The following is a 24,988-nucleotide window of genomic DNA, read 5'->3' on the forward strand; positions in this document are numbered from 1 at the left end:
CCAGACCCTGAATTTGTGTCATCATTTCATGTTTCATTCATGTTTCATATACAAAACATATAAAGGTATGTTTTCATACCTTTAACATATTTTTCTGTAGTTGCTCACAACGTTAAAAAAAATAAATTAACAGATACAGTTGAAGCCCCTTATCTATTTCTGCCTTGATCTGAATCCTGTGGAGATAGGCAGATATCTTAAAAGGTTACATGACTTTGCCTGTTTTCAGTCTTCACATAAATAATATTCTGTATATGTTATCCTGAAATTTGTTCTTTATATTCAGTACTATTTTTGAAATTTATTAATGTTGATAAATCTAGTGCTAGATTATGGATTTTAACTGCTATATAGTATTCCATTGTACAAATATACCATGATTTATTTATCCGTTTTCTAACTCAAGTAAATTTAACTCATTTATAATTTTTTGCTATTTGGAACAGCTCTGTAGTGTCATTTTTGTAAATGTCTGCCCCTGCACATATGCAGGAGTTTCTTGAGGGCAATGCTGGTTCATGCTCTGAGAGTTTGTGGGTAACAGCTGGTGAGGCCGCACTTTCAGTAGCTTTTCTCTAGGGTATGAATTAGTAGATTTTGGCCTACACACCACTTCATCTTCATGAGATATTGCCAAAATGCTTTCCAATTTACTCTTCACTAGAAGTGTATAAAAGTCCCATTGCTCTATATTGTTGCCAACTTGTGGTATTTTTGACTTCAAAAACTTTTGCCAAACTTTGTCATATTTCTGACTTTGGGGAAAGCTAGCATTTCCCTTTTAAGAAGATGTTGACTGTAAATTTTTCTTTTTGTAGGTATGATATATTGTGTGGAGGACATTTATTCTATTTTATCAGGAAAATGGTTAAATTATTTTTCTGCATCTGGTGAAATAATTGCATAGTTTTTTCCCATTGACCTATAAGTGTCTTGAATTATCTTAATAGATTTCTTAAAATGTTAAATCCACTTTGTTTTTGAAATAGCTTTTTCATACAATGATGGGTTTGGTTATAGTATTATCATGAGGATTTTTGCAACCTTGTTCATGAATAAGTTTGGTAATTTTTTTTCTCCTACTACATTATCTGACCCTGGATCAAGATGACCTTAACATTATAAAACAAGTGGGGAATATTTCCTCTTTTCAAAACATGAAACAATTTATTTTGATTATCTGTTCCTTGAATGGTTGGTAAAATTTGCCTATAAAACCACATAAATCTGGTGATGGGGTTTTTTTGATAGATTTTACAATTTTGATTCCATTTATTTAACAGTTGTGGGCCTACTGAGATTTTCCTTTCTTCTGGAATCAGTTTAGATGAGTTTCTTTAAAAAAATTATACATTTCTTTTAAATTTTCCAATTTGCTAGATTATGATTTTTAATCTCTATCATAGCTATAATTATATTTCTAAAGCATAATCCTGGATTATTATATTCTTAAAATATTATTTCTAGTATTGTTTATTGCTGCCTTCTCCTTTTTCTTGATCATTTATGTCAGACGTTTATTTAGACTATCTAATAAATCACCTTTTTTCATTTTGTATTTTATTCTAGTTTATTAGTTTCTGATCCCTTCTTTATTCTTTCCTTCCTTCCACTTGCTTTGGACTTACTATTAATTCACAATTTTTTTCAATCTGTCTAATCAGCTGCTTAATTCTTCTATTAAGTGTTTGATTTAAATAACTATGTTTTCCAGTATTAGATATTTTATTTGGTCCTCTTTCAAATCTTTCTGCCCTTTTATCATAATGGCTTATTTCTTTCTTGTTTTTTCAAGTCTTTCCTCTATGCCTTTAAGAATTTTTAACAATTATTTTATGGTCTCCACCAGATTGTTCAATTGTTTGAAATTCTTGGGGGGTTAATCAAACTTTTTATTATAGTTGCTCACCCTCACTGATGGTTGATTTTTTTTTCTGTATGTTTTGTAATTTTGAAGCATAAGCTCATCTTCAAAGGGACTTTAAGAGAGTCTCTGATGCTTGATTTTAGGGTATTTTCTTCCGTGCACATTTGCATTTTCCTTTCCCAAAAGCCCAAAGGGTATTTATTACCAGCATAAAAAATGATGATGCTGAATTTTTATATACATTTGCACTGATCAGATAGTATAATTTAAACCTCAGATGTTCCAGTGGTGCTGGTCCATGATTAAACAAAACAAAACAAAACAAAACAAAACTCCTGGAGTAGAATTTTTTTCTTTTCCCTGAGCCCAGAACAAATCAGATGTACTTCTCTTTGACATCACTTTGTGCCAGTGGTGAATTTTTTCAATTTTTATCTTCATGAAGGGTGATGTTCTTTGAAAGTCTCAGCCTATCTCTTTATCCATGTGGATATAAACATACAAATCCCTACAATACCAAGACTAGATCCCTCCTTCCATGAAGATGGCCAAGCTCTACACACATTGATTTTTCGTTAAGGTTTTCTGCTCCCTCTTTCTTTCTTACCCTCTTTCAGGCTCAGCTCTCATTGAAAGGATGAGTGCAGTGGGAATATTTTGGGGGTATCTGGCCCACAATATTGCTAGCCCCAGAAATCCCTCATAGGGCTTTTGCCAGAATCAAGTGAGAGCCCAGCTGTAGAAGCGCTTTGAAGACTAATAAGAAATTTTAGTGACTCCTCAAAAGATATGCTTCTTAAGGATCTTAATTGGGAAAATGGCTCTCCAATTGTCTGGGTTAATTTGTTTGTCTTTATTCTCTCTTGATTTAGGGATGCACTTCTTTTAGTGGAACCTAAGAGTTTTCATGGCTGTGAAGACCTGGCCCTGGTTGAGGCTCTTCTTCAAGATCAAGCCTCTTGTTAAATCTGCTGGAATTGGAAAGGAGATAGCTGCTCTGAAGGAGGAGTGTGTGCAACTGCAAAAAACCTTGGAGAAATCGGAGTCTCAGAGGGAAGAACTGAAAGCAAAGCAGTTCTCCTTCATCAGGGAAAAGAATGACCTGCTTCTTCCGCTGCAGGCTGTGAGTGGCCCCACCATTTGTTCTTCACATCAAGTTTTTAATTAGAGTCCCTTGTTTCGGCAGGCAGTGTTCACTTGAGAAAAATGAGGCATGTGCTTTTCAAATACTATAGCATTTCACCAAACACAGTGGAAACACTTAAGGAGACACCCTGTTTCATAGTGAAGTGATTTCATTGGCAGGATGTCTTTGAAAAGGGAACAAACTCTTAGATGGGTTTTAACTACATGAAAGCACCACAATCTATCATGGGAGCCAAGAAGCTCTGGGTCTTAATTTTAAATTTTGTGTGATCCATTAGCAAATCAAAAGACAGGATTTAGTAGATCCTGAGAAAACTTTACTAAAATCTTCAGGATTATTGCAGTATGCTTCTAGTTGTTTTCCTGATTTTGGTCTCTCTACTTCCCCTACCCCAGTCCAAATCAACTTCACTAATCAGTCCAATTCTTAAAAGAGCAGCCCTCAACACTGGTTTTGCCTCAAACTTATTGGTGAAGCATTAAAAAAATAAAAAGAGGGGCGCCTGGGTGGCTCAGTTGGTTAAGCGACTGCCTTCGGCTCAGGTCATGATCCTGCAGTCCCGGGATTGAGTCCCTCATCGGGCTCCCTGCTCGGTGGGGAGTCTGCTTCTCCCTCTGACCCTCCCCCCTCTCATTCTCTCTCTCTGTCATTCTCTTTCTCTCTCAAAAGTAAATTAAATAAATAAAATAAATAAATAAATAAAAACAAAGATGCCTAGACCCCACTGTTAGATATTTTGATAAAGCAGGCCCTACATGGGTTCAAATAATCTATATGGATGATTCTGCTATCCAGTTAGGATTGAGAGCCACCATCTTAAACAAACATCATGTTGCTTCCCTGATGAATAAATTTCAGATCCTGCAATATGTGCATTATAGATTCCGGACCCTTGGCCTTGGCAATCGAGCCTCCATCTCCAATCTGATACCAGTGTGCCATTACTCACTGCCTTTCACATTCCTCCTCTCTCACCACTGGGACTGCTCTTATCCCCAAACATCCAAAAGGCAGGGATAAGATTTTCTCCACTGTTATTATATTCTCCACCCCACTTACCACAGTGCTAAGTTAAAAAATACTGGGTTCCAATACAACTATATACAATTTATAATACAATTTATACAATACAATTATAGAACACTTTTTCCTGATTTTTGAACTTACAGAAAACAGAGAAAATTTAGTAATTTTAGACTGATCCACGTTATTCTTTTATCTGGGGGTTATGCTATTCATCAGTGTTCCAAATTGCCACATTTTGCAGATGAATTTCACCCAGGCCCATATTTTTTTCTTTTGTTTTTAAAAGATTTTATTTATTTATTTGACAGAGAGAGACACAGCGAGAGAAGGAACACAAGCAGGGGGAGTGGGAGAGGGAGAAGAATGCTTCCCATTGAGCCCCCCCCCACCACGATGTGGGGCTCAATTCCAGGACCCTGGGGTCATGACCTGAACCGAAGTCAGATGCTTAACTGACTGAGCCATTCAGGTGCCCCCAGTGTATTTCAGTGTATTTCAGTGTATTTTTAGTGTATTTCAGCCTCACCTGGGATACTTGTTAGAAATACAAATTCCTGGGCCCCACTCCAAACCTACTTTAAATTCATATTGTGAAAATCACCTTTTGTTTTTTTGTAATATCATGTTTTGTGTGGCTTGGGGGAGAGGTAGCTTTGGATGAGACCTGACCTCCCAGTTTTCATCATTCTTCCTGTCAACAGAGAGAGTGGCCAGTGCTACCTAGGCTGATATGGATGATAGAAATGGACCCAACTCGTGCAGGGGATGGTAGGTAAAAGCCTGGGATACCTGATAAAGGATCAGCATGAGGAACATGGGAAACCCACGGAAGCCCATGGGGGCAAGCCCAGGAAGGCTGAGATGAGTTTAAATTGTAACTGAGATTTTAAAAGTTGACAGAGCTACATTATTTTATTATTATTTATTTTTAAGGGACACAACTGAACACAGTAGGGATCAAGGAAACAAAGATTCTTTTCAAATCATTCACTTACTCAAAATACCAGCAGAACTGAATGAACCCATTCCGATTAACGTTATTAACTGCTATCAGGGAAGGGATGTTCCTACTGTTAACCTGCCACACCATTGCTCAGATGGCCCCCAAATCCTGCTGTAGTGTTTAATGAAGGGATCAATGATGGTCGATTGGACTGTCTTCTTCATTCAGTGACGGTGACCGGTCCAGTACACATACTGAATGGAATAGAGCAAATAAGCATTCTGCTTGTCAACCTGGTGTGAACTAAGATCAAATGTTCCCATTATTTCCTAAACATTGAAAGCTTCTCTGATCTGCGTGGACCCTTCCTGCTTTGACGTTTTTGTTTGTTTTTAATTTATCCCTTTTCTTTTGGTCCTCAGTGATTTTGGAGATTTACTATTCTCTGCCTTCCCCATCTGTGCCTTTTTGAGCCCCATTTGTTGGGCAGATGTCCACTCTTAAGAGTTAGCCAGAAATCAATGGCCTAGAATTTTGCCATTTTCTTCTCTTTTTTCCTCAAATTTTTATTTAAATTCTAGTTAAGATATAGTGTAATATTGGTTTCAAGAGTAGATTATAGTGGTGATTCATCGCTTACATATTACACCCAGTGCTCAACACAACTAGTGCCCTCCTTAATACACATCACACATCTTGTCCATCCCCACCCACCTCCTTCCAGCAACCCTGTTTGTTCTCATAGTTAAGAGTCTCTTATGGTTTGCTTTCCTCTCTCTTTTTTTCCTTCCTCTATGTTCATCTGTTTTGTTTCTTAAATTCCACATAGGAGTGAAATCATATGGTATTTGTCTTTTTCTGATTATTTCACTTAGCATTATACTCTCTAGCTCCATCCATGTCATTGCAAATGGCAAGATTCCTTTTGATTGCTGAGTAGTATTCCATTTTATACACACACACACACACACACACACACACATACACACACACACACACCACATCTTCTTTTTCCATTCATCAGTCGATGGACATTTGAGCCCTTTCCATAATTTGGCTATTGTTGATAATGCTGTTATAAACACCAGGGTACATGTGCTCCTTTGAATCTATATTTTTGTATCCTTTGGGTAAATACCTAGTAGTGCAATTGCTGGATCATAGGGTCGTTCTATTTTTAACTCTTTGGGGAAACTCCATGCTGTTTTTCAGAGTGGTCGCACCAGTTTGCACTCCCAAACAACTTAAGCCAGGCAAATAGATAGTTAATAAATTGCTGGGGGTGAAGGGAGGAAAATCAGAGTGGGAGAGGAACCATGAGAGACTATGGACTCCAGCAAACAAACTGAGGGTTTCAGAGGGGAGGGGGATGGAGGGATGGGGTAGCCCAGTGATGGGTATTAAGGAGGGCACGTATTGCAATGAGCACAGGGTGTTATATGCAAATAATGAATCATGGAACACTACATCAGAAACTAATGAAGTACTATATGGTGACTAACATAATAAAAAATTGCTGGGGATGCCTGACTGGCTCAGTTGGTTGAGCGGCCAGCTCTTGATTTCAGTTCAGGTCATGATCTCAGAGTCCTAGGATAGAGCCCTGCATCTGGCTCCACGCTCAGTGGGGAGTCTGCTTGAAGAGTCTTTCTCTGCCCCTCCCCCCACTTGCGTACCCCCTTTACTCTCAAATAAATACATAAATCTTTAAAAAATAATAAATTGCCCAGAGTGGCATATTGCAAAGGATGGATGATGAGGTCTGGAGATGGAAGATGGAGATGTATGTTGCAATGAGACCTGTATTTATTAAGAACTTGCTCACAAAGAAGGGGTTTTATTTAGCCTCTAACAGACAAATTAGAGAGGTTCAAAGTTATAAAACATTTTTTATAACAAAAAGGCAATTGACCTCTTCATTTTTTTATTTGACCCATAACACAGGAACAGTGGGTCAATCAATGGAGATTTGGAGGTAGGATATTTGGAAGGATAAAAGGAAAGACTGTTTTACACTTGTATAACTTGTGGAAGTTACCACTGACAGAATCATTGAGGAAAAGATTTTCATTGCAAATAATAGTGAAATCTAGTTAGTAACTTGCAAGTAAAATTTATGAATTCTAAATTTAGCCTATAAATAAAACATATACAATTCTACTTGTTGAATATATATGTATGTTTATATAAAACAAGTGCATTAGGGCACTTATAATAATATTATAAATATTCTAGTGTCTGTGGGAACACTGCTTTCCTAAAAGACTCTATTCTGAGCAGGTATCAAACCTCAAACTCTGTGCCCATGTGGATGCTTCCAGAAGCTGTGAATTAAGCAGTACGCCACTGATTTTTGGAGGCATGTTAGCTCATTTAGGCCACCAGGATTCTATTAAGTGCTTTAGAAGAGGTAATCTAATCTACTGGATGGCCCGAAAGATCAAAAGCACCTCCAAGCACAAAGCAACTCCTCTACTTCTCAACAATAGGATCAGGGAACTGGGAATTTTATTTCACCTGCTGAGGAAAGGCAGGTGAAAGTGCTGGTCACAGGGCAGGCAATTATCTCTTTGCTATGCGTTAAGCAGCATTTTCGCCTAGCTGATAACTTATTTCCAGCTGTTGGCAACAATTTTCTCCTCATCATGGCAAGAAGCAAGAGACCCTGGCAAATGTTGAAGAGCAATGCGAGTCGCTGATTAAATCCAAGATCCAGCTGGAGGCCAGAGTCAAGGTGCTGTCTGTGCAGGTGGAGGAAGAAGAGGAGATAAATTCCGAGCTGACTGCCAGGGGGCAGAAGCTCGAAGATGAATGTTCCGAGTTGAAGAAAGAAATCGATGACCTGGAGACAATATTGGTGAAGTCACAGAAGGAGAAGCGTGCTACAGAGCATAAGGTACTTTTTTGATAATGTTAGGGAGCGTGGGTACCGGAATCCCACCCCCCATCGGGTGCCGGTACCAGACTTGCTCGGCTCAAATGAATGAACTCGGTAGCCTGCAACTTTGCAGCAGTCTGAGTCGAAACCAGCATAAAATGAAGGGTCCGATGAACTGTACTGTCCTGATTCAAATTTCCAATTCAAATTTACGGAACCCTGATTAATTTTCCAAAGGAAACATCTTCACTTGTTTCAATCTTATTATACCCGAAATCTAATAGAACAGAATAGTTTCATCGGGCCTCTGAGTATCCTTTTTGGAAGGAGAGTGAGCATGATGCAGTTTACTGAAAGGTGATTTGGGATGCGTCTAAACCCCCAGCTCTGTCATTAATTTGAAGTTCGACCTTGAAGATGTCATGTTAATTCCAGTTACAGATTTTGATATTCTGTTCATTTCAGTTGAGGGTTTTAACTTGTGCCTCTGTGTACAGATTGAAACTAGCTGAGGAGTCTGTATCCAACCTCTGATAAACAACTGGTCTCTGGAATGACACTGTAATTTTGGCAGATGATTAAATAGCAACTCTTGGGTGGTTGGTTCCCATTCATAAAAAGCATGTGGGCCTGATACAGCCAGCTTCCATTTTTGCATATTTGAACAGCTGGAACTCTTCTTTCATTGCCACGCTCAGGATTTGAGACACAACAAGATAGCTACGTGCCCCCTGAGTCTCAGAAAACTACCTTTCATGGTGTTCTTGTTATATAATAATATGATGCTCTGAAACCTGGCTGTCAAACAAGCTATCCTGATATCTGCTTTGCCAGAATACACCATTCCCTAAGTCTGTGTGTGTGTGTAAGAAAAAGTGAATTTAGAGTTTTTAAAATATATTGGGAATTTCGCTAACTTTGGTTCTTTATGATATTGGATTCCTCTTGAGACTGTACTTGAAACAGCCCTTAGCGTTATGCCCACCTTCTCAGTGGAAACTCTAATGCTGCTCTCACTGTCCTCTTCCCACAGGTCAAGAAGCTGACTGAGGAAGTGGAGTCTCTAAACGAGGATATGAGCAAACTTAAAGTGGCCAAGGTCATGCAGGCCCCATCAGCAGACACTGGATGACCTGCTCACAGAGGAGGACAAACTAAGCAGCCTGAGCAGAGCCAAGTTGAAATTGGAATGGCAAGTAGATGAGGTAGGTAGTGTTGTGTCTCGCTAGTTAGCTGTCTGCATGTATACAGACCTCTGATTTTTACTTAATTTATCTCGACAGCTTGGGGAAAACTTAGTAGGATGGCTTGTATCTTTAATATTTAAAAACAGGTTTATTTGTTTCTTTTTTTCCCCTAAAGATTTTATTTATTTATTTGACAGAGAGAGACACAGTGAGAGAGGGAACACAAGCAGGGGGAGTGGGAGAGGGAGAAGCAGGCTTCCCGCGGAGCAGGGAGCCCGACGTGGGGCTCGATTCCAGGACCCTGCGATCATGACCTGAGCCGAAGGCAGACGCTTAACCAACTGAGCCACCCAGGTAGCCCTGGCTTATTTGTTTCTTGATGTACACTGAACCATATCTGCATAAGAGAAGCCCCAGCATGTAATCTGTCAGTTTTTAAATGCAACCTTCACACAACCCTGGGCAGTGGGAGAAGAACATTGAGAGGAATTATAAAGGGTTATCCCTGTAAGTGACTGATTGTTTTTCCCCATAGCTCCCACAGAACCTGGTGTTTTGCCCGACAGATATGCTGGTTCTCTATTTGACACTAGTGTTGAAAGATTAGTTCAAAAGCCCTGTTGTGTCTCCAGTGGTGTGTTGAGGTTTATTTATAATTGAAAGGTATGTAAATCACAAGCTGTGTTCGACCTATGCTTTGGGAAAATACTTGTAAGATTCTAAAGCTGGTGTCCCTGTTCTGCCTCCAAACACCCCGTGAAATAAAGATGTTTCAAACCACTCTTCATGGTAGCTTCACCGTTCTTCCTTCCCTCCCCCAGCTGCCAGAGCTGATGCGTTCACTCTCTTATTAGTTCCAAAAGCTTAGCCTTTGTAAAATTGCTGACAAGGGTGGTCTGATTTTTTATTTGAATTACTTCTTTTTCCTCATGCCTTTCTATCAGTTTCCTCTATTACCTGTTAGTTGTCTCAATTCTCTTCCTATTTCCACTGATTGTGTGTCTCACAAAGCCTCAATATGAGGATTTATTCTGTGTGTGTGTGTGTGTGTGTGTGTGTGTGTGTGTGTGTGTGTGTGTGTGTGTGTGTATGCACGCGCATGCGCTTTCACTCGCCTTGCTCACTTGCTCTTTAGCGTGTGCTCTCTCACGCATGCACGCACACGTGCTCACTCACTTGTTCTCTCCTGGAGTTCATCTACTTTCAGGTTTTTACATACTCCTTCCAGAAATTCTCCCTCCTCCTCCTGTTTGAATTTCATATATTTTGCTGGTTACAGGAAATAGCTTCTATTGCTGAAAAGTAAACATTTCAATATATCTGTGAACAAATAGCCATTTGGTAACTGTTATCTAGCCTCCTGCTAAACCAACCTTGATATTGTTGACAGTGCTAAATTGACCTGTTGAACGGCTGACAGTTCTGACCACCCTGGCGGGGAAACAGAATCTGACATAATGTTATGGACTAGAAAATAGGAGGTGTGGAAGTCATGCCATGTAGATGTGTATGAAAGGGTCTGTGATACTGAGTTGGGAGATTCAGGACAGCTGCCTCATATTTGTAGATGATTGTGTGGAGATAGATTTGTTTGGTGTTGCTCCAGGGAGCTGAGTTTAGACTCATGGGAAGAATTTACAGAGAATGTTTTGACTTCTTACGAAGAAGCACTCCTGAGTAAATGGACTTATCCACCCATGAAATGAGCTGCCGTATGAAGAAGTGGGCTTCCCATCAGTGAGAAACAATCAAATAAGGGCTCCCTGAATTTTATTATTGGCTCCTTTCTTAGGACAGAGCTCATACTCCTTAATCTCCAAAGTTGTCTTTCCTCACTGTAATTTCTAGATTTTTCGTTGTCTTACCCATGCATGCAACATTTATTAAGATATCTACACAACTGGGCATCATTTACATAATCTGTGCTTGTATTTTTCTTTTTCCCAGAAGGTAAGTGTTCATGAACACATCTAGTGAAGTATAAACTTTACCAATTTATTCGGCTAAATAAAACCTTTTGTCAGCTTGAGGGTGCCCTTGAGCAGGAGAGGAAAGCAAGAATGAACTGTGAGAGAAAAGAGCAAACTGGAGGGTGATTTTAAGCTGCAGCGCGTGAGTATGGAGCACCTGGAGAGCGGCCAGGTGCAACTGGCAGAGAAGCTGAGCAAGTAAGCCACCCTGCTGTTGACGCAACATTCCGGAAGACCTTATGGCAGGAGGAACAGCTCTCTCCTGTCATTGATCCTCATGACTCCAGGGCCAGATGTCTTAAGACCTGAAGGGGACGATAACAAGCCTAGGAAATGATTTTTTTTTTTTTTTTGCTGGACTTCATTATATGGTTGTAAAAAGAGAGTAAATGCATAATCGAGAAGAATATGACTGAGAAGGTATCTGACTAGCAGGTGGGAAAGAAAGGTGTAAAGCATATGAGATGTGAATTATTGAAATTTGAGTCTACAAGTCCAAAGATAAGAATGGCTCACTTCTTTTACTCATGATGAAACCACTGGAATAAAAGTACATAATAATAATAATAATAATAATAAAACAAAACCAATAAAAACAAAAAAAAACACCCCAATGTGAAGTTCAATACAGGCCTCTGGTCACTTTAAAAAAGTTTGCCAGATATAACTTCATTGTTATTTATATAGCTTTTCTATCAAGTAATTTACCATAGAAATATCAAATCTTAAAATTTAAAGCAAAACATAACAATGAAAATTAGTGGAATTTTTGGCTCACATGAACTCAGGGCAAAATAGCCCCTCGGTTTAGTTTCACTACTCAGTGAAATGGACTTTCTCATCTCTGTCACCCCCTGCTTAATTAGACTTTAATTCTAACCATTAGGGATTTTCAAGTTATTGGGAATAGATCAAATAAAAGGGGGAAGCGGTGAGGCCCAAGAGTGAGGTAAGGCCAGGATAAAGCTGGGAGCATGTCGTTCATTAGCGTTACAGGGAAGAAGAGAAGAGAGTCAAGTGAGTAGCTATTGAGCTTCTGGTTTTTCTGTGGGCATGAGTTGCCATGATACATGCTCGTGTTCAGGCTTGATTCGTATTCTAAGAAGTTACTGGAATTGATAGATGTTTGGAAAAGAAGAAATAAGTAATCCTATAAATGTGTGGAACTTTGAAACTGTGATAGAGGTCCCTGAGCATTCAATTTTAAGATGATATTTCAGATCAGCAAAGTGAAAATGATGCCCCATGTCCTTGTAGGCCCTAAGTCAAAGAGCTCTGGCATTTTAGAAATCTGTGTTTTTACAAAGGTACAACCTTAACTATAAAAGTTTTTCTCTAAATGGACCTATGTATATATAAAAAATACATGATAAAGGTGGCATTTCAAATTAGTGGTGACTGGATAGAGTACTTAATAAATGGTGCTGAGATCATTAGCTATTCATTGTCTGAGATGAAAGTTGAATTTCTACCTCGCACTATTCCCACACACAAAATCCAGTTGCATTAGAGAATTAAATGTGAAAACAAGGCTATAAAACCACTACAAGATGCAGCATCATTTACAATAGCTAAGACACAGAAGCAACCTAACTGTCCACTGATGGATAAATGGATAAAGAAAATGTGGTGCATACATATAATGGAATATTATTCAGCCTTTAAAAAGAAGGAAACCCTGCCATATGTGGCACCATAGATGAACCTGGAGGATACTATGCTAAGTGAAATAGGGAATCATAAAAGAACAAATACTTCATGATTGTACTTATATGAGACATCTAAAATAGTCAAACTTGTAGAAACAGTAGAACGGGGAGTGTTAGGGGCTGGAGGGAGTGGAAAATAGGGATATTATTTAACAGGTATGAAGTTTCAGTTATGCAAGATGACTGAGTTCTAGAAATCTGCTGTACAACCATGTACCTATAGTTAGCATTATTGTATTGTGCTCTTAAATATTTAAGAGGGTAGATCTCATGTTAAATGTTCTTACCACAATAAAGACAACAAAAATCAGTGAAAGACAATATAGGTGAAAGATCTTGGGGAAAATGGCAGGTTAAGGTTTCTAGAATAAGTGACAAAAGCCAAAGACAGAAAAAGAATATTTTGATACATCTAATGATATCAAATATTTAAACATTTATGTGGCAAAACAACACAAAATCAGAACAAGTTATATAAGATGGGAGAAATATTTGCAGCAGAAATCAGAAAATAAGAATACTAAAAGGAAATCTATAGTTCAATAATTATATGAACAGCCTAGCAGACAAATGATTAAAGGATACCACCAGGTGGTTTATTTGGTTTATTGGCCATTTTTGAATCCTCATAGTTGACAAGATGCTGCCTCACTGTTAAAGACATTAAAAAGAAAGACATTCTAATCTCTCTCCGACTAGGAAAAATTTAGAAGTATGCTAATATTAAGTGTAAATGTAGAAGAATAATCTCACACTGCTATTGGAGGGCAAAGGGCAGGGTTATATATTTTTCAGCACACACTTATACTTGACCCAGGGATTCCCTGCTTTGTAGCCACTCTAAGGAAACACTCACGTGTACACAAGAGGGCATGGATATGAACAGTGTTATTTACAAAAGGAAAATATTGGGGAAAACTTAAGGGCTTATTAATAGGGAAATGGATAAATTACAGCATGTCTAAATCATGGAATAGTATGTCACAGTTAATTTTTAAATGAAGTCATTTATGTGTGGGCCAACATGGAAAAACCTCCAATGTGTTATTGGGTTAAAAATAAGTTATGGAACTATAAATACAAATACATACCATATAAATACAAATACATACCATATTATACCTAGGAAACTATTTCTACCGATATATAAACACAAATGTATGTCAATACTTAGAAAAATGTCTGGAAGGATTCATACCAAATTGATAATGGTGTTTACCTCTAGGGAAGGAACAAAGATTGGGTGTGATAGCCAAGGAGATTTCAGATTTAGATATAATAGTTGAGTTTTTGCAATGAGAATGAATTCATGTGTCATTACTATAATTTTAAAAATATTCAAGCCGAATGTTATCACTCTAAACAATTCCATTTGATACATTTTTCCCTAACAGGAAAGAACTAGAAATGAATCAGATGAATTAAAAGTGGAGAAGGAGAAAGGCCTGGTGGCTTAGCTTTAAAACATGGTTAAAGAGCTTCAGGTAATCATTTATCCAATACCTGTGTGTAGCTATATGTAGATTCATGGGTGATAATAGGTACTTCAGTAACAAATGCTTTGTCAGGGTATCCATACCCTCAGCCAACTACGGACAGAAGCAGAAAAGTGGTTAAGAAGGTAGACTGTGGCACTCCCCAGATAGGTGACTTGGGATAATTACTTTTTAAGCTTAGATTTTCTTATCTATAAAAACACAGATAATTTGTTGAATATTTGCGGTGAACCAAACATTGTGCTAAAATCCTAGGCATTTATTTTTTCAGTTATTAATCTTCCTGACAACCTTGAGCTAATATTATTAAATGCAACAGTACATTTAAGTGGTAAGCATAGAGCCTGATCCACGGTAAGCGTTCAGTGTTAGTAATTTAATTTTTTATAATGATTAGTCTTTGTGATTAGAAGGCAATTCCATTTCTGTGCTGAAAAATCTGTTTTGTATCACTTGTAGTCTCAAAACATTATTTAATAATGGGAAGCTATTTATAAGTTTTAGACCAGGTAGCTGTTTTATACTATTTGACCATGTTTTAGAGTAATATAAGTATGTATGAATATATACATATACATACACACACATATATATAACTCCTTACATATGCTGTATGCATATGCATCTGTATGATAGATGTTTTTCCTTTGGAGCTAAATATTTATCTCAGTAATATAGCCATTACCCAAAATTATTTTGAGCCTCTTTCTGATAATTATTTTCTGAGACATTTTGAACCAAATAAGAAAGTCAGTCTCACTGATTTATAGGCATGATTTCAAACACAATATTAATCTCCAAGCGATTATCTATCATATTCACTGAGCTTGTCTTCAAATGATACTTGGCTTTATCCAAAATAAAAAGACTCAGAAGTTTCAATTTATCCAAAAGACAAATTCTCTTCCCTTGATGACTGAAAAAAAATGCTCTAAAGATTATTTCTGAGGAGATGTTTCAGAAATGTTTGGTTTAATGATAGTATTGTTTGGGATAAAGTTATTGGATCCCAAAATAACTCGTTGGAAGGTGATCGTGTTTACTTGGGTGTGGAAGTCATAAATTTTTTAGCTCCTTTTCTGTCATAACTCATCTATAGATCTGGTAGCCTACGTATTGGCATGATCTAGAAATCAGCATTCTCTAGCCATGGTACTCTTATTTAAAGGAAAGGAAGACATATTCTAAAGTAGATCTTACCCTTTTTCACCCCTAACCTATGCCTAATTATTAAAGGCAATGTTAATGAACATCAGTGGCTTCCCTGTACTACAACGATGCTATCAAGATTTGTAGAGCTGTTTGCCCTTACACTGAAAGGGTTTGGGGCTCTGAGGGTTCTTATCACTAATTTCCTTTATCTGGTAATTCTTCCTCTAATGGTATCAGATTACTATTCATGGTAGCAGTCCTCATTCCTCCACCAATTCTAATTTGTTACTTCAGATTTCCTGGTACTTGAAATCACCTGCAGACTAAGAAGCCAAGTAACCAAGTTTGTCAGAATTGTGTGTAAAATCACACTGATGCTCTTTCTTATGAGTGAGTTGCTTGGACTCAGAGATAATCATTCTATTCTTCAGATATTTGCCCAAGTTCCCAGTAATTGAGATTGGTAAACTAATTCTAGAGGAGTGAGGTATTGTATATAAAATTCACCGTGTTAGTTTTTATTAAATCTCTTTAAATTTTTTTCTTGTAGGAAAAATGTTTCCTTATTGCTTTGGAAAGTGCTCTTTACTGTAGTTTCCCATCCATGTATAGAATTTAATGAAGTTGCTCATCACCAAGGACTGGGAGATCTGGAGGAACTGCACATTTGAATTCTGGTTTTTGTACTGATTTGGGGAAAATAATTTAATCTCTGTGTATTCTATCTTCTTTATAAAATGGGAACCAAGAGTGTTATGTGACTTTTCTTAGTGTTGAGAAATGTATAAAAAGTACAGTAAAGCTCTTCAGTATAAAATATGCTACAAGTGCTTTGTAAAAGTCAAAATTATTTATTGCTGCAGATACAGATACAGGCTTTAAAAAGGGAACTGGAAGTTGAAAGGACCACCCGAACCAAGGTGGAAAGGGAGAGAACTGACCTCACCCAAGAATTGGAAGCCTTGAATGAGAGGCTGGAGGAGGCAGAAGGTACCAGTTTGGTTCAGCTGGACATAACTAAGAAACAGGAAGCAAAATTCCAGAAGCTTCACTGAGACATGGAAGAGGCTACACTGTACTTCGAGGCAACTTCTGCCACTTTGAAGAAGAGACATGCAGACAGCCTGGCCGAGCTCCAAGGTCGGCTTGAAAATTTACAACATGTCAAGCAGAAGTTAGAAAAGGACAAGAGTAACTTGCAGCTAGAAGTGGATGACCTCCTGACCAATGATGAGCAGATGACCAGAGCTAAGGTAAACATTCCTAAGTCTACTTTACAGACTTCAGAACATGAAAGTAGGGGAAGGGAAAGAAAAATAAATGAGATTGGTGACTTGAGGTTTTTGCTAATGGAGGCTATCGTTCTTTAGATTGACTAGATCCAGCTTAATCTCAGTGGACATTGTGAAGGTCACGTGGCTATTACCTGAATGTAGCCTGATAGTAGCTTCTGGTTTTATTGGAATTCCCGCCCATGTTTCTTGTGGATCTTTCTGGTGATGACATAAATAAGTAGGGTGAAAAGTGAAGCCACTAGTTATGTGAGTGGCATGTCTCTCTTGAAAAATGGCATTGATTGGGAACACTCCTTGGGGGTGGCTCAGACACGCTAGTGTTTGTCTCAATGAATGGTAGACAAAAAGAGCTTTGCTAACAGGAGAGACCTTTTCCCCCCTTATCTTTTCTGGCATCTCTTTAACCAGCCAGCACTTAGAAGGAAGTTTCACCACATGTTCTTTCTTCACTGAACCCATTAATCCATACAGTACAAGCTCTTACATCAAATGACGAGTATCAGATCACAGGTAATGGCCATCCTACCTTCTGGTATTTGAGAGAAGGCTTATGTTAAGTTAAACAGAACAAATACAGGCATACAACATTTTATTGAGCTTTGCTTCATTGTGCTTCACAGATATTGTGTTTTTTACCATTGAAGGCTTGTGGCAGCCCTAAGTTGAGCAAGTCTATTGGTGCCATTTATCTAAGAGCATTTTCTCACTCCATGTCTCTGTGTCACAGTTTGGTAATTCTCACAACATTTCAAACTTTTTCATTATGATTATATTTATTATGGTGATCTATGATCAGTGATCTTTGATGTTACTGTTGTAATTGTTTTGGGGGCACCAAGAACCATGCCCAATATAAGAAGGCAGACTTAATCGATAAATGTGTGTTCTGACTGCTCTGCCAAATGGCCATTCTCCTCTCTCCCTCTCCTTAGGCCTCTCTCTTCCCTGAGACACAACAATATTGAAATTAGGCCAGTTAATAACTTTAAAATGCCTTCTGAGTGTTCAAGTGAAAGGAAGAGTTGTACATCTCTCACTTTAAATCAAAAGCTAGAAATGATTAATCTTAGTGAGGAAGGCATTTTGGAAGCCAAGACAGGCTGAAAGTTGGCTAGGCCTCTTGTGCCAAATGGTTAGCCAACTTATGAATGCAAAGGAAAAATTCTTGAAGGAAATTGAAAGTGCTACTCCAGTGAGCACATGAATTATAAGCAAGTGAAACAGCCTTATTGCTAATAATGGAGAAAGTTTTAATGGTCTGGATAGAACAAACCAGCTACATCATTCCCTTAAGCTAAAACCTAATCCAGAGCAAGGGCCTAACTCTCCAATTCTGTGAAGGCCGAGAGAGGTGAGGAAGCTGCAGGACAAGTTTGAAGCTAACTGAGCTTCATTCATGAGGTTTAAGGAAAGAAGCTGTCTCTATAAGACAAAAGTGCCAGGTGAAGCAGCAAGTGCTGATGTAGAAATTGCAGCAAGTTTTTCAGAAGATCTGGCTTAAATAATTCATGGAGGTGGCTACCCTAAACAAAGAAACTCAATGTAGACAGTCTTCTATTGGAAGAAGTTGCCATCCAGAACTTCCATCGCTAGAGAGGAGAAGGTATAATGTCTGGCTTCAAAGAACAGGCAAACTTTCTTCTTAGGGGCCAAAGTTGAAGCTAATCCTCATTTGCCACTCTGAAAACCCGAGGACCCTTAAGAATTGTGCTAAATCTACTTTGCCTGTGCTGTAGAAATGGAAAAACAAAGCCTGAATGATAGCACATATTTGAAGCCCACTGTTGAGACCTACTGCTTGGAAAAGAAAATTCCTTTCAAAATGGTACTACTCGTTGACAATGCAGCTGGTCACTGAAGAGCTCTAATGAAGATAGACAAGATTCCTGCTGTCTTCATGCCTGCTAACACAACAGCCATTCTGTAGCCCATGGATCAAGGAGTCATTTTGACTTTCAAATCTCATGATTTAAGAAATACATTTTTTAGGTCTATAGCTGCCACAGATCCATCACTGATGGATCTGGGCAAAGTAAATTGAAAATCTTCTGGAAAACATTCACCATTCTAGATTAAGAACATTCTACATTAAGAACATTCATGATTCATAGGAAGACGTCAAAATATCAACATTAACAGGAGTTTTGAAGAAGTTGGTTCCAAACCCTTCTGGATAACTTTGAGAGGTTCAAGACTCCACTGGAGGAAGTAACTGAAGATGTGGTGGAAATTGCAAGAGAACTAGAATTAGAAGTGGAGCCTGAAGATGGGATTGAAGGGCTGCAATCTCATGATACAACTTTAACCTAAGGAGTTGCTATTTACGGATGAGCAAAGAAAGTGGTTTCTTGAGACAGAATCTACTCCTGGTGAAGATGCTGTGAAGACTGTTGAAGTGGTAACAAAGGAGTTAGAATATTACATAAACTTAGTTGATAAAGAAAGCAGCAGCAGGGTTTGAAAGGATTGACTCCAATTTCGAAGGAAGTTCTACCATGGGTAGAATGCAATCTAACAGCATCACATGCTACACAGAAATCATTTATGAAAGGAAGAGTCAATTGATGTGTCAAAACTCATTGTTGTCTTATTTTAAGAAATTGCCACAGCCACCCCAACCTTCAGCAACCACCATCTTGATCAATCAGCAGCCATCAACGTTGAGCAAGATCCTCCACCGGCAAAAAGATTATGACTCGCTGAAAGCTCAGATGATGGTTAGCATTTTTTAGCCATGAAGCATTTTAAATTATGGCATACACATTTTTTTAGACATAATGCTATTACACAGTTAATAGACTACAATATAGTATAAATATAACTTTTATGAGCACTGGGAAACCAAAGAATTCACTGACTCACTTTATTGTGATATTACCTTTATTGCATGGTCTGGCACTGAACCTGCAATATCTCCAAGGTATGCCTGTAGCCAGAGTCACATTCTCCTTGTGAGCAGAATTTGTGAAGTTATCTGGGAAAGAGACAAACCAACAATAAAGCTTAACCTTCATGGACCATAGCCAGAAAAATGTAGCATTTCTTCAGAAAGACTGAGCGACTCCTAAAATATTTAGCATTAATTCCCTTTAAAAAAAACCTCATTAAGTAGAAAGAAACACAACCACCCTGCTTTTCCTTCCCTTTCTTTCTCTCCACTATCCCTGCCACCCCACCCCCAATTATCTTAGAATGTAAATCTAGTAAAGATTTAAGTCCTCTCTCCTCTCTCTCTTCTGTATTCTTCCTTTTATGTGGACTCATCTTTCTCTCAGCAATGAAAGCATTCTTTGTCCATGCCCTGTAGGCTTCATTTGCTTTCCTCAGTCCAAATGAGGCTCTAGAAGTCCTTATTCTTTATAGTCTACTGTGCCTCTTGTTTATCCTCAGGAATTCTTCTGTTTCTGCACATCTTAGTAGGAAGTCAGAGTCATAAAACTCTTGATAGGTTCACTGTAAATCCATACTAATTAGATATGAATTTCATACTTTCCAATTTCCTCTAGACTTTCATTGCTGCTCAGAAGTTCTTTGTTCTTCTAATTCGTTTTTGTAAACAAAATCCTCCCTTAGATTCTAACCCTGACTTTCTAAATCCTTTTCAATGAATGGTAAGACCTAACTGATAGATCAGGACCATTCAGTATAACTTCTCTCTTCACCTTATATTTTTCTTATACTCATCCATTTCTTTCTTTCTTGTCCCAAAGAATAAAATATTTTTCCACATAACCATTATTCACCCATTGCAAAAACAAACCAAAATAAGAAAGACTTTTCCTCGGATACTAGGAAGAGGAAAGCAAAATCTATCCATATCTGCCTCTGTCTCCTTGACCAAAGAGTATTGTTCCATTTATCTGTTGCCGTATAACAAATCATCCCCAAACCTTGTAGCTTGAAACAGCAATTTATTATCATCTCTCTTGGTTCTGGGGTTGACAGGCTTAGCTCAGGTGGCAGTTGAGACTGAGTCATCTGAAGGTTTATTCATTCTCATGTTTGGCTCCTGGGCTGTACAACTAACTAGAATGGCTTGGGGCCTAGTTGGAAATCTTTCTTGCCATGTGGCTAGTGTGGGTTTCCTCATAGCATGGCAAACACGGGGGACCTGGACTTCTTACAAGGCAATTTAGGGCACAAGAGCAAGTATTACAAGAGACCAAGACAGAAGCTACAACAGTTCTAATGAGGCAGACTTACAGTGCAGTGGAGTGATTCAGTTAGAGGTCAAAGGGTAGCAATCTATACAAAAGTGTGAATAACAAGGGTGTTGGTCACTGGGGGGCCATCTTAGGAAGCTAGCTCCCATCAGAAGATATATATGCCTCACTACCTCCTCAATCCTGTAACCCCTGAAGTCTTTTATTACCCCTGCTTTTCTTAAAAGTATTCTCTTAAGTTGTTCTTTCAAAGATCAGTAATGTCTTCCTTTCCTCAAATTAGTGTGTCTAAAACCAAACTCATCAACTTCTTCTGAATCTGGTGTTTCTTCTGGACATTTCTGTCACTGGAACCCTGTTTCTTCCCATCACCCAGGCTCTAGGCCTGTAATTGATTATTTGTTTCCTCTTTTGTTCTTTGCTTTCCAATCAATTCTTACAGCAGGTCAATTCTTCACTGTCTTACAGTTTTCCATTCTATTCTCACATGCAGGTAGGACTTTCATTACCTTTTAACTGGACTATTAAAGTGGTTTCCTAAATTATCTTTTTTGCTTCTAGTTTTTCTTTGTTTCAATCTATCCTATATACTATCTATATGAATATCTCTAGACATGGCTTTATAGAATCATGTCCCTGCTTAACTGAACGCCAAACTGCTGCTTTTCAAAGTACTCTTTGGCCTGTGATCTGACTCAATGTGCCCTGCCAATTTTAGATTCCATTACTTTGCTTCATGGGCCTTCTATTTCAGCCGAGCTAGAATGTTTACCTTCCACCAAATATCCTTTTTCCACAAATATGCCTTTTCCAAACTAAGCCCTCTCCCTGGAATGCTCAAGTTCAACTTTCCATATTAAGACTTTATCTGTTTCAGAATTACTGTAGCACTTTTGGGATCCCTCTTGTACTACTGCATTATATAGTCTTTTAACTTTGCTTAAATAGAAAGCATCTCTAAGGCAGAAACTAAGTCTTATTTTACTCATACTCAGTACATGATATGCATAACCTTGTATACTCAAGTACTAGCATTAACTTTTACATATGCCTCTTGGGAATTCTATGGCTCATAGGTTCAGACCTATCCAAGGTCATACAATTATGGTAGAGATGGGCCTCGACTCCCAGTCCTGTTTATGTTGGTGGGTGGCCACATTCCACTGCTGCTGTAAATATTTCTTGGTGAGATAAATTGATTCTGTTCACTCTCATAGGCATATACATTATGCTGAATTTTTCTTGAATTGTTTATTTCATCTTTTCCTGAATTATAATGCCAGGAATGCCAATACTCAGTGGAAACTGAAGCATTTTCAAAAAGTATATTATGCTGACAGAGAAGCCCAGGGAAATTTAGAAGTTATAGGCAATCTCACAATTATCTTGATTATTTTGAATTCCCATTGGTTCCTGCATTTTTGGGAGACAGCATTTTTAGGCAGCATTTTAAGAATCAGCTTTAAGATGAATATACATTATTCCATTAACCTCTTCTTTCCTGGTATGAAAATTTAGTGCCTATCCTTTATGCTTAAATTTGAATTTATACCTTCATTTACAACCCATTTGAATGATATGTCCCTGTATAGGCTACATTTAGATAAACAATTTCAATGTCTTTTGCAGATCCTGCTTATAAAAAATACATTGTAAATTGAAAAGGCTCTGCCAGTAGTTAATATTGCCCATGAAATATCTACCATACGAAGCTATGCCTAAGAGCAAGTGTCTTTTCTGTCTGCCCAGGTGACCTACTCTGCAGATATACACAGCCCAGCTGGGCCTTACTACATAGGAGTCTCTTAAAAACTGGGGATTCTCTGGCTCCTTTGCTTGCCATTTCCACACACCATTGACTGAGTTGTCTTGTAGAGCTCTGTGTTCTTTCACCCTCAGCAAACAGGTGCATAGCATAGAATATTGAGGGCCATAAACAGAAGTGCCATTCCTCATACCTGGATGTATTCTTCCTGTCCCAGTTAATGGGTCATTTTTTATTGGAGGCAACATAAAATAAAGATGGTTCACATAGTTATCATACTTTTATCCGGTTTCCTCCGGCATTCAGGATTCATGACAATATGAGTCAACTAGGCTGTCAATGTAACGTTCCCTTTGTCATTACTACTTCATATAACAGATACTTAGGAATCTAGTATTAGACTTTTCTCCCCCTTGCCTCTGCACAGGCCGTTATTAGTGCAAATCCTAATTCCAACACTCCCTAGCTGTGTGAATTTGGACAAGGTGATTATCCTCTCTGACTCTGTTTTCTCATTTATAAAACAGAGTCAGTCTGAACTCTTGAGGGGTATTTTGATTAAAAAAATGAGTGTGCCAACTTTGTCAAATTACTTTTAGGAGTGAGAGCAAACTATTCAACATTCAAAATATAATTAAAAACTTCAGACCATCTAAAGACCGTTACATATTTCACTACTATAGCTTTTTTCTAGTAGCCAGTAGAGAGTAGATATTTAAGTGTGCCTGACATTTAACCTCAGGGCTCTAACCTACTTGATTCTGATGACATTGTATAAGAAGCTGGCCATCAAATCTCTGCCAAGTTTAGTTGCACAATCACCAAAAATCCTGGGTGTGCTATAGGACATCTTTGAGTTTGAACTATATGACATTCCTCTTCAGCCTCCAAATGAGCATGTACCTGATTTGGCTCTTTATTTGTTTGCTAATCAGTGGATGATATCTTGACCAAGTTAATAGTAAGTTTGGGGGTTGGGGATTATAAGGAAACCTTGAACATGACCTCTAAGTAAACTTTAGTGAGAATGTTGGCCAATCTCTCACTGAGGCAATAATTTGATTGTCTTAAACATTTATTAAGTACCTATTTTGTGTCAAGCACAGCAGACTGCCTTGGGGATATAAGAAGAGGCAATCTGGTAGTTTTTCATTGGGAGTTTAGAATAGTCACTAGTGTAAGCTTGAAGAGAATAGTCTTCAACATAGGGTTGGCTTTAGCTGGAGGTCTCCAAGGCTTTTGCTGATTTAGGGGTTTTCCAGAGGACTAACCCTGGCATCTTTTAAATGTTGCTGGTCCTTGGCCATTGCCACATCACCACAAATTAAGTAAACATTCAGACTGTTAGGTTTACCACCAGATTTCACACACATCACCATTTTCTTGGAATGCCATTGGTGTGATCCCTAATTCTTCCTTTTCTGTAGCACTCATTGTAGAAACAAAGATCTCATGGGACTGTTGTATGGATTGAGATTTAATATACATAAAGAGCAAAACAAACAGCTATCTGTGGAACTATAGATCTATAGAACCACCAGTGTAATTTCTGATCATATTAATAACAAGTATGCAAGCTACAGCTAGGTAAAGAGGATAACCATTTTACATCTGGCAGCTCTTGGTCCTGTTTAAGAATCTTGAGTCTTAAACTTACTAGCATTAGTTCCAGAGTGTGGCAGAAATCTAATGGTTAGTTTGGTTACTTAAATCGGGTAGAAGTACAAAGGCCAGATGGCATATCCTTTCCTGCAAGCACGAAAAACCCATTCTGAGAAATTGGAGTTTAGAATTTAAGTGTTAACTCAACAGGGTTACCTTGAGTCTGCAGCCTTAGTGATCCAGAGGATGCTGTTGCTTTCCCAGTTCAAATTTCCATTATTAAGCCACTGCAGCTCAGATCTATCTACTTTCTTCTATACTGCTTTGGATTTCCTTTCTTCTTCCCCTGTTCCTTCCCTCTCCTCTGCCTGTCCCCAATTGTTTATTGAGCTTCTCATATGTGCTTGACACTATTCTAGGCACTGAGGGATTCTCTGTGATCAAACAGAAACTCTACTTTCATGAAACCTATTCTAGTGGGAGAGAAAGATGGTTAAATATATAATATAATGTCAGGAAGTGATTATGTACTTCATTAGTATTTGGCATGTTTCCTTCTTCAGAAGAGCAAAGAATTCTAGAGAGTGTCCCAATACCTAGAGAGTTGGGTTTCTATATGACACCTATAGCCTAAGAAATTTGGACCCTTAAAGGCCCAGACCTTGAGTTTATTGTGTTTGCTGAAATTAGAAGATACAGTTTCTCAAATGTTAGCTGTGGTCTTCAGAGCAGAAGAGAGTACAAGGGTCCCAGAAACCACACCCCCCTTTCTTATGCAGCTATTTCAG

The 24,988-nt window shown here is 38.2% G+C and overlaps 1 protein-coding gene across 1 annotated transcript in view; it reads left to right on the forward strand.

The window, feature by feature from the left end:
* The window catches only part of MYH15 (myosin heavy chain 15), a 138,584-nt gene that overhangs the window by 53,074 nt on the left and 60,522 nt on the right, over window positions 1–24,988 (forward strand). The window contains 9 exon segments of the mRNA XM_027587172.2: window positions 2,757–2,990; window positions 7,637–7,879; window positions 8,895–8,968; window positions 8,970–9,066; window positions 11,073–11,122; window positions 11,124–11,216; window positions 14,122–14,147; window positions 14,150–14,211; window positions 16,239–16,628. Coding sequence (XP_027442973.2) covers window positions 2,757–2,990; window positions 7,637–7,879; window positions 8,895–8,968; window positions 8,970–9,066; window positions 11,073–11,122; window positions 11,124–11,216; window positions 14,122–14,147; window positions 14,150–14,211; window positions 16,239–16,628 — 1,269 coding nt within the window.

Source organism: Zalophus californianus, chromosome 1 (assembly GCF_009762305.2).
Source record: "Zalophus californianus isolate mZalCal1 chromosome 1, mZalCal1.pri.v2, whole genome shotgun sequence".
NCBI classification, from domain to species: Eukaryota; Metazoa; Chordata; class Mammalia; order Carnivora; family Otariidae; genus Zalophus; species Zalophus californianus.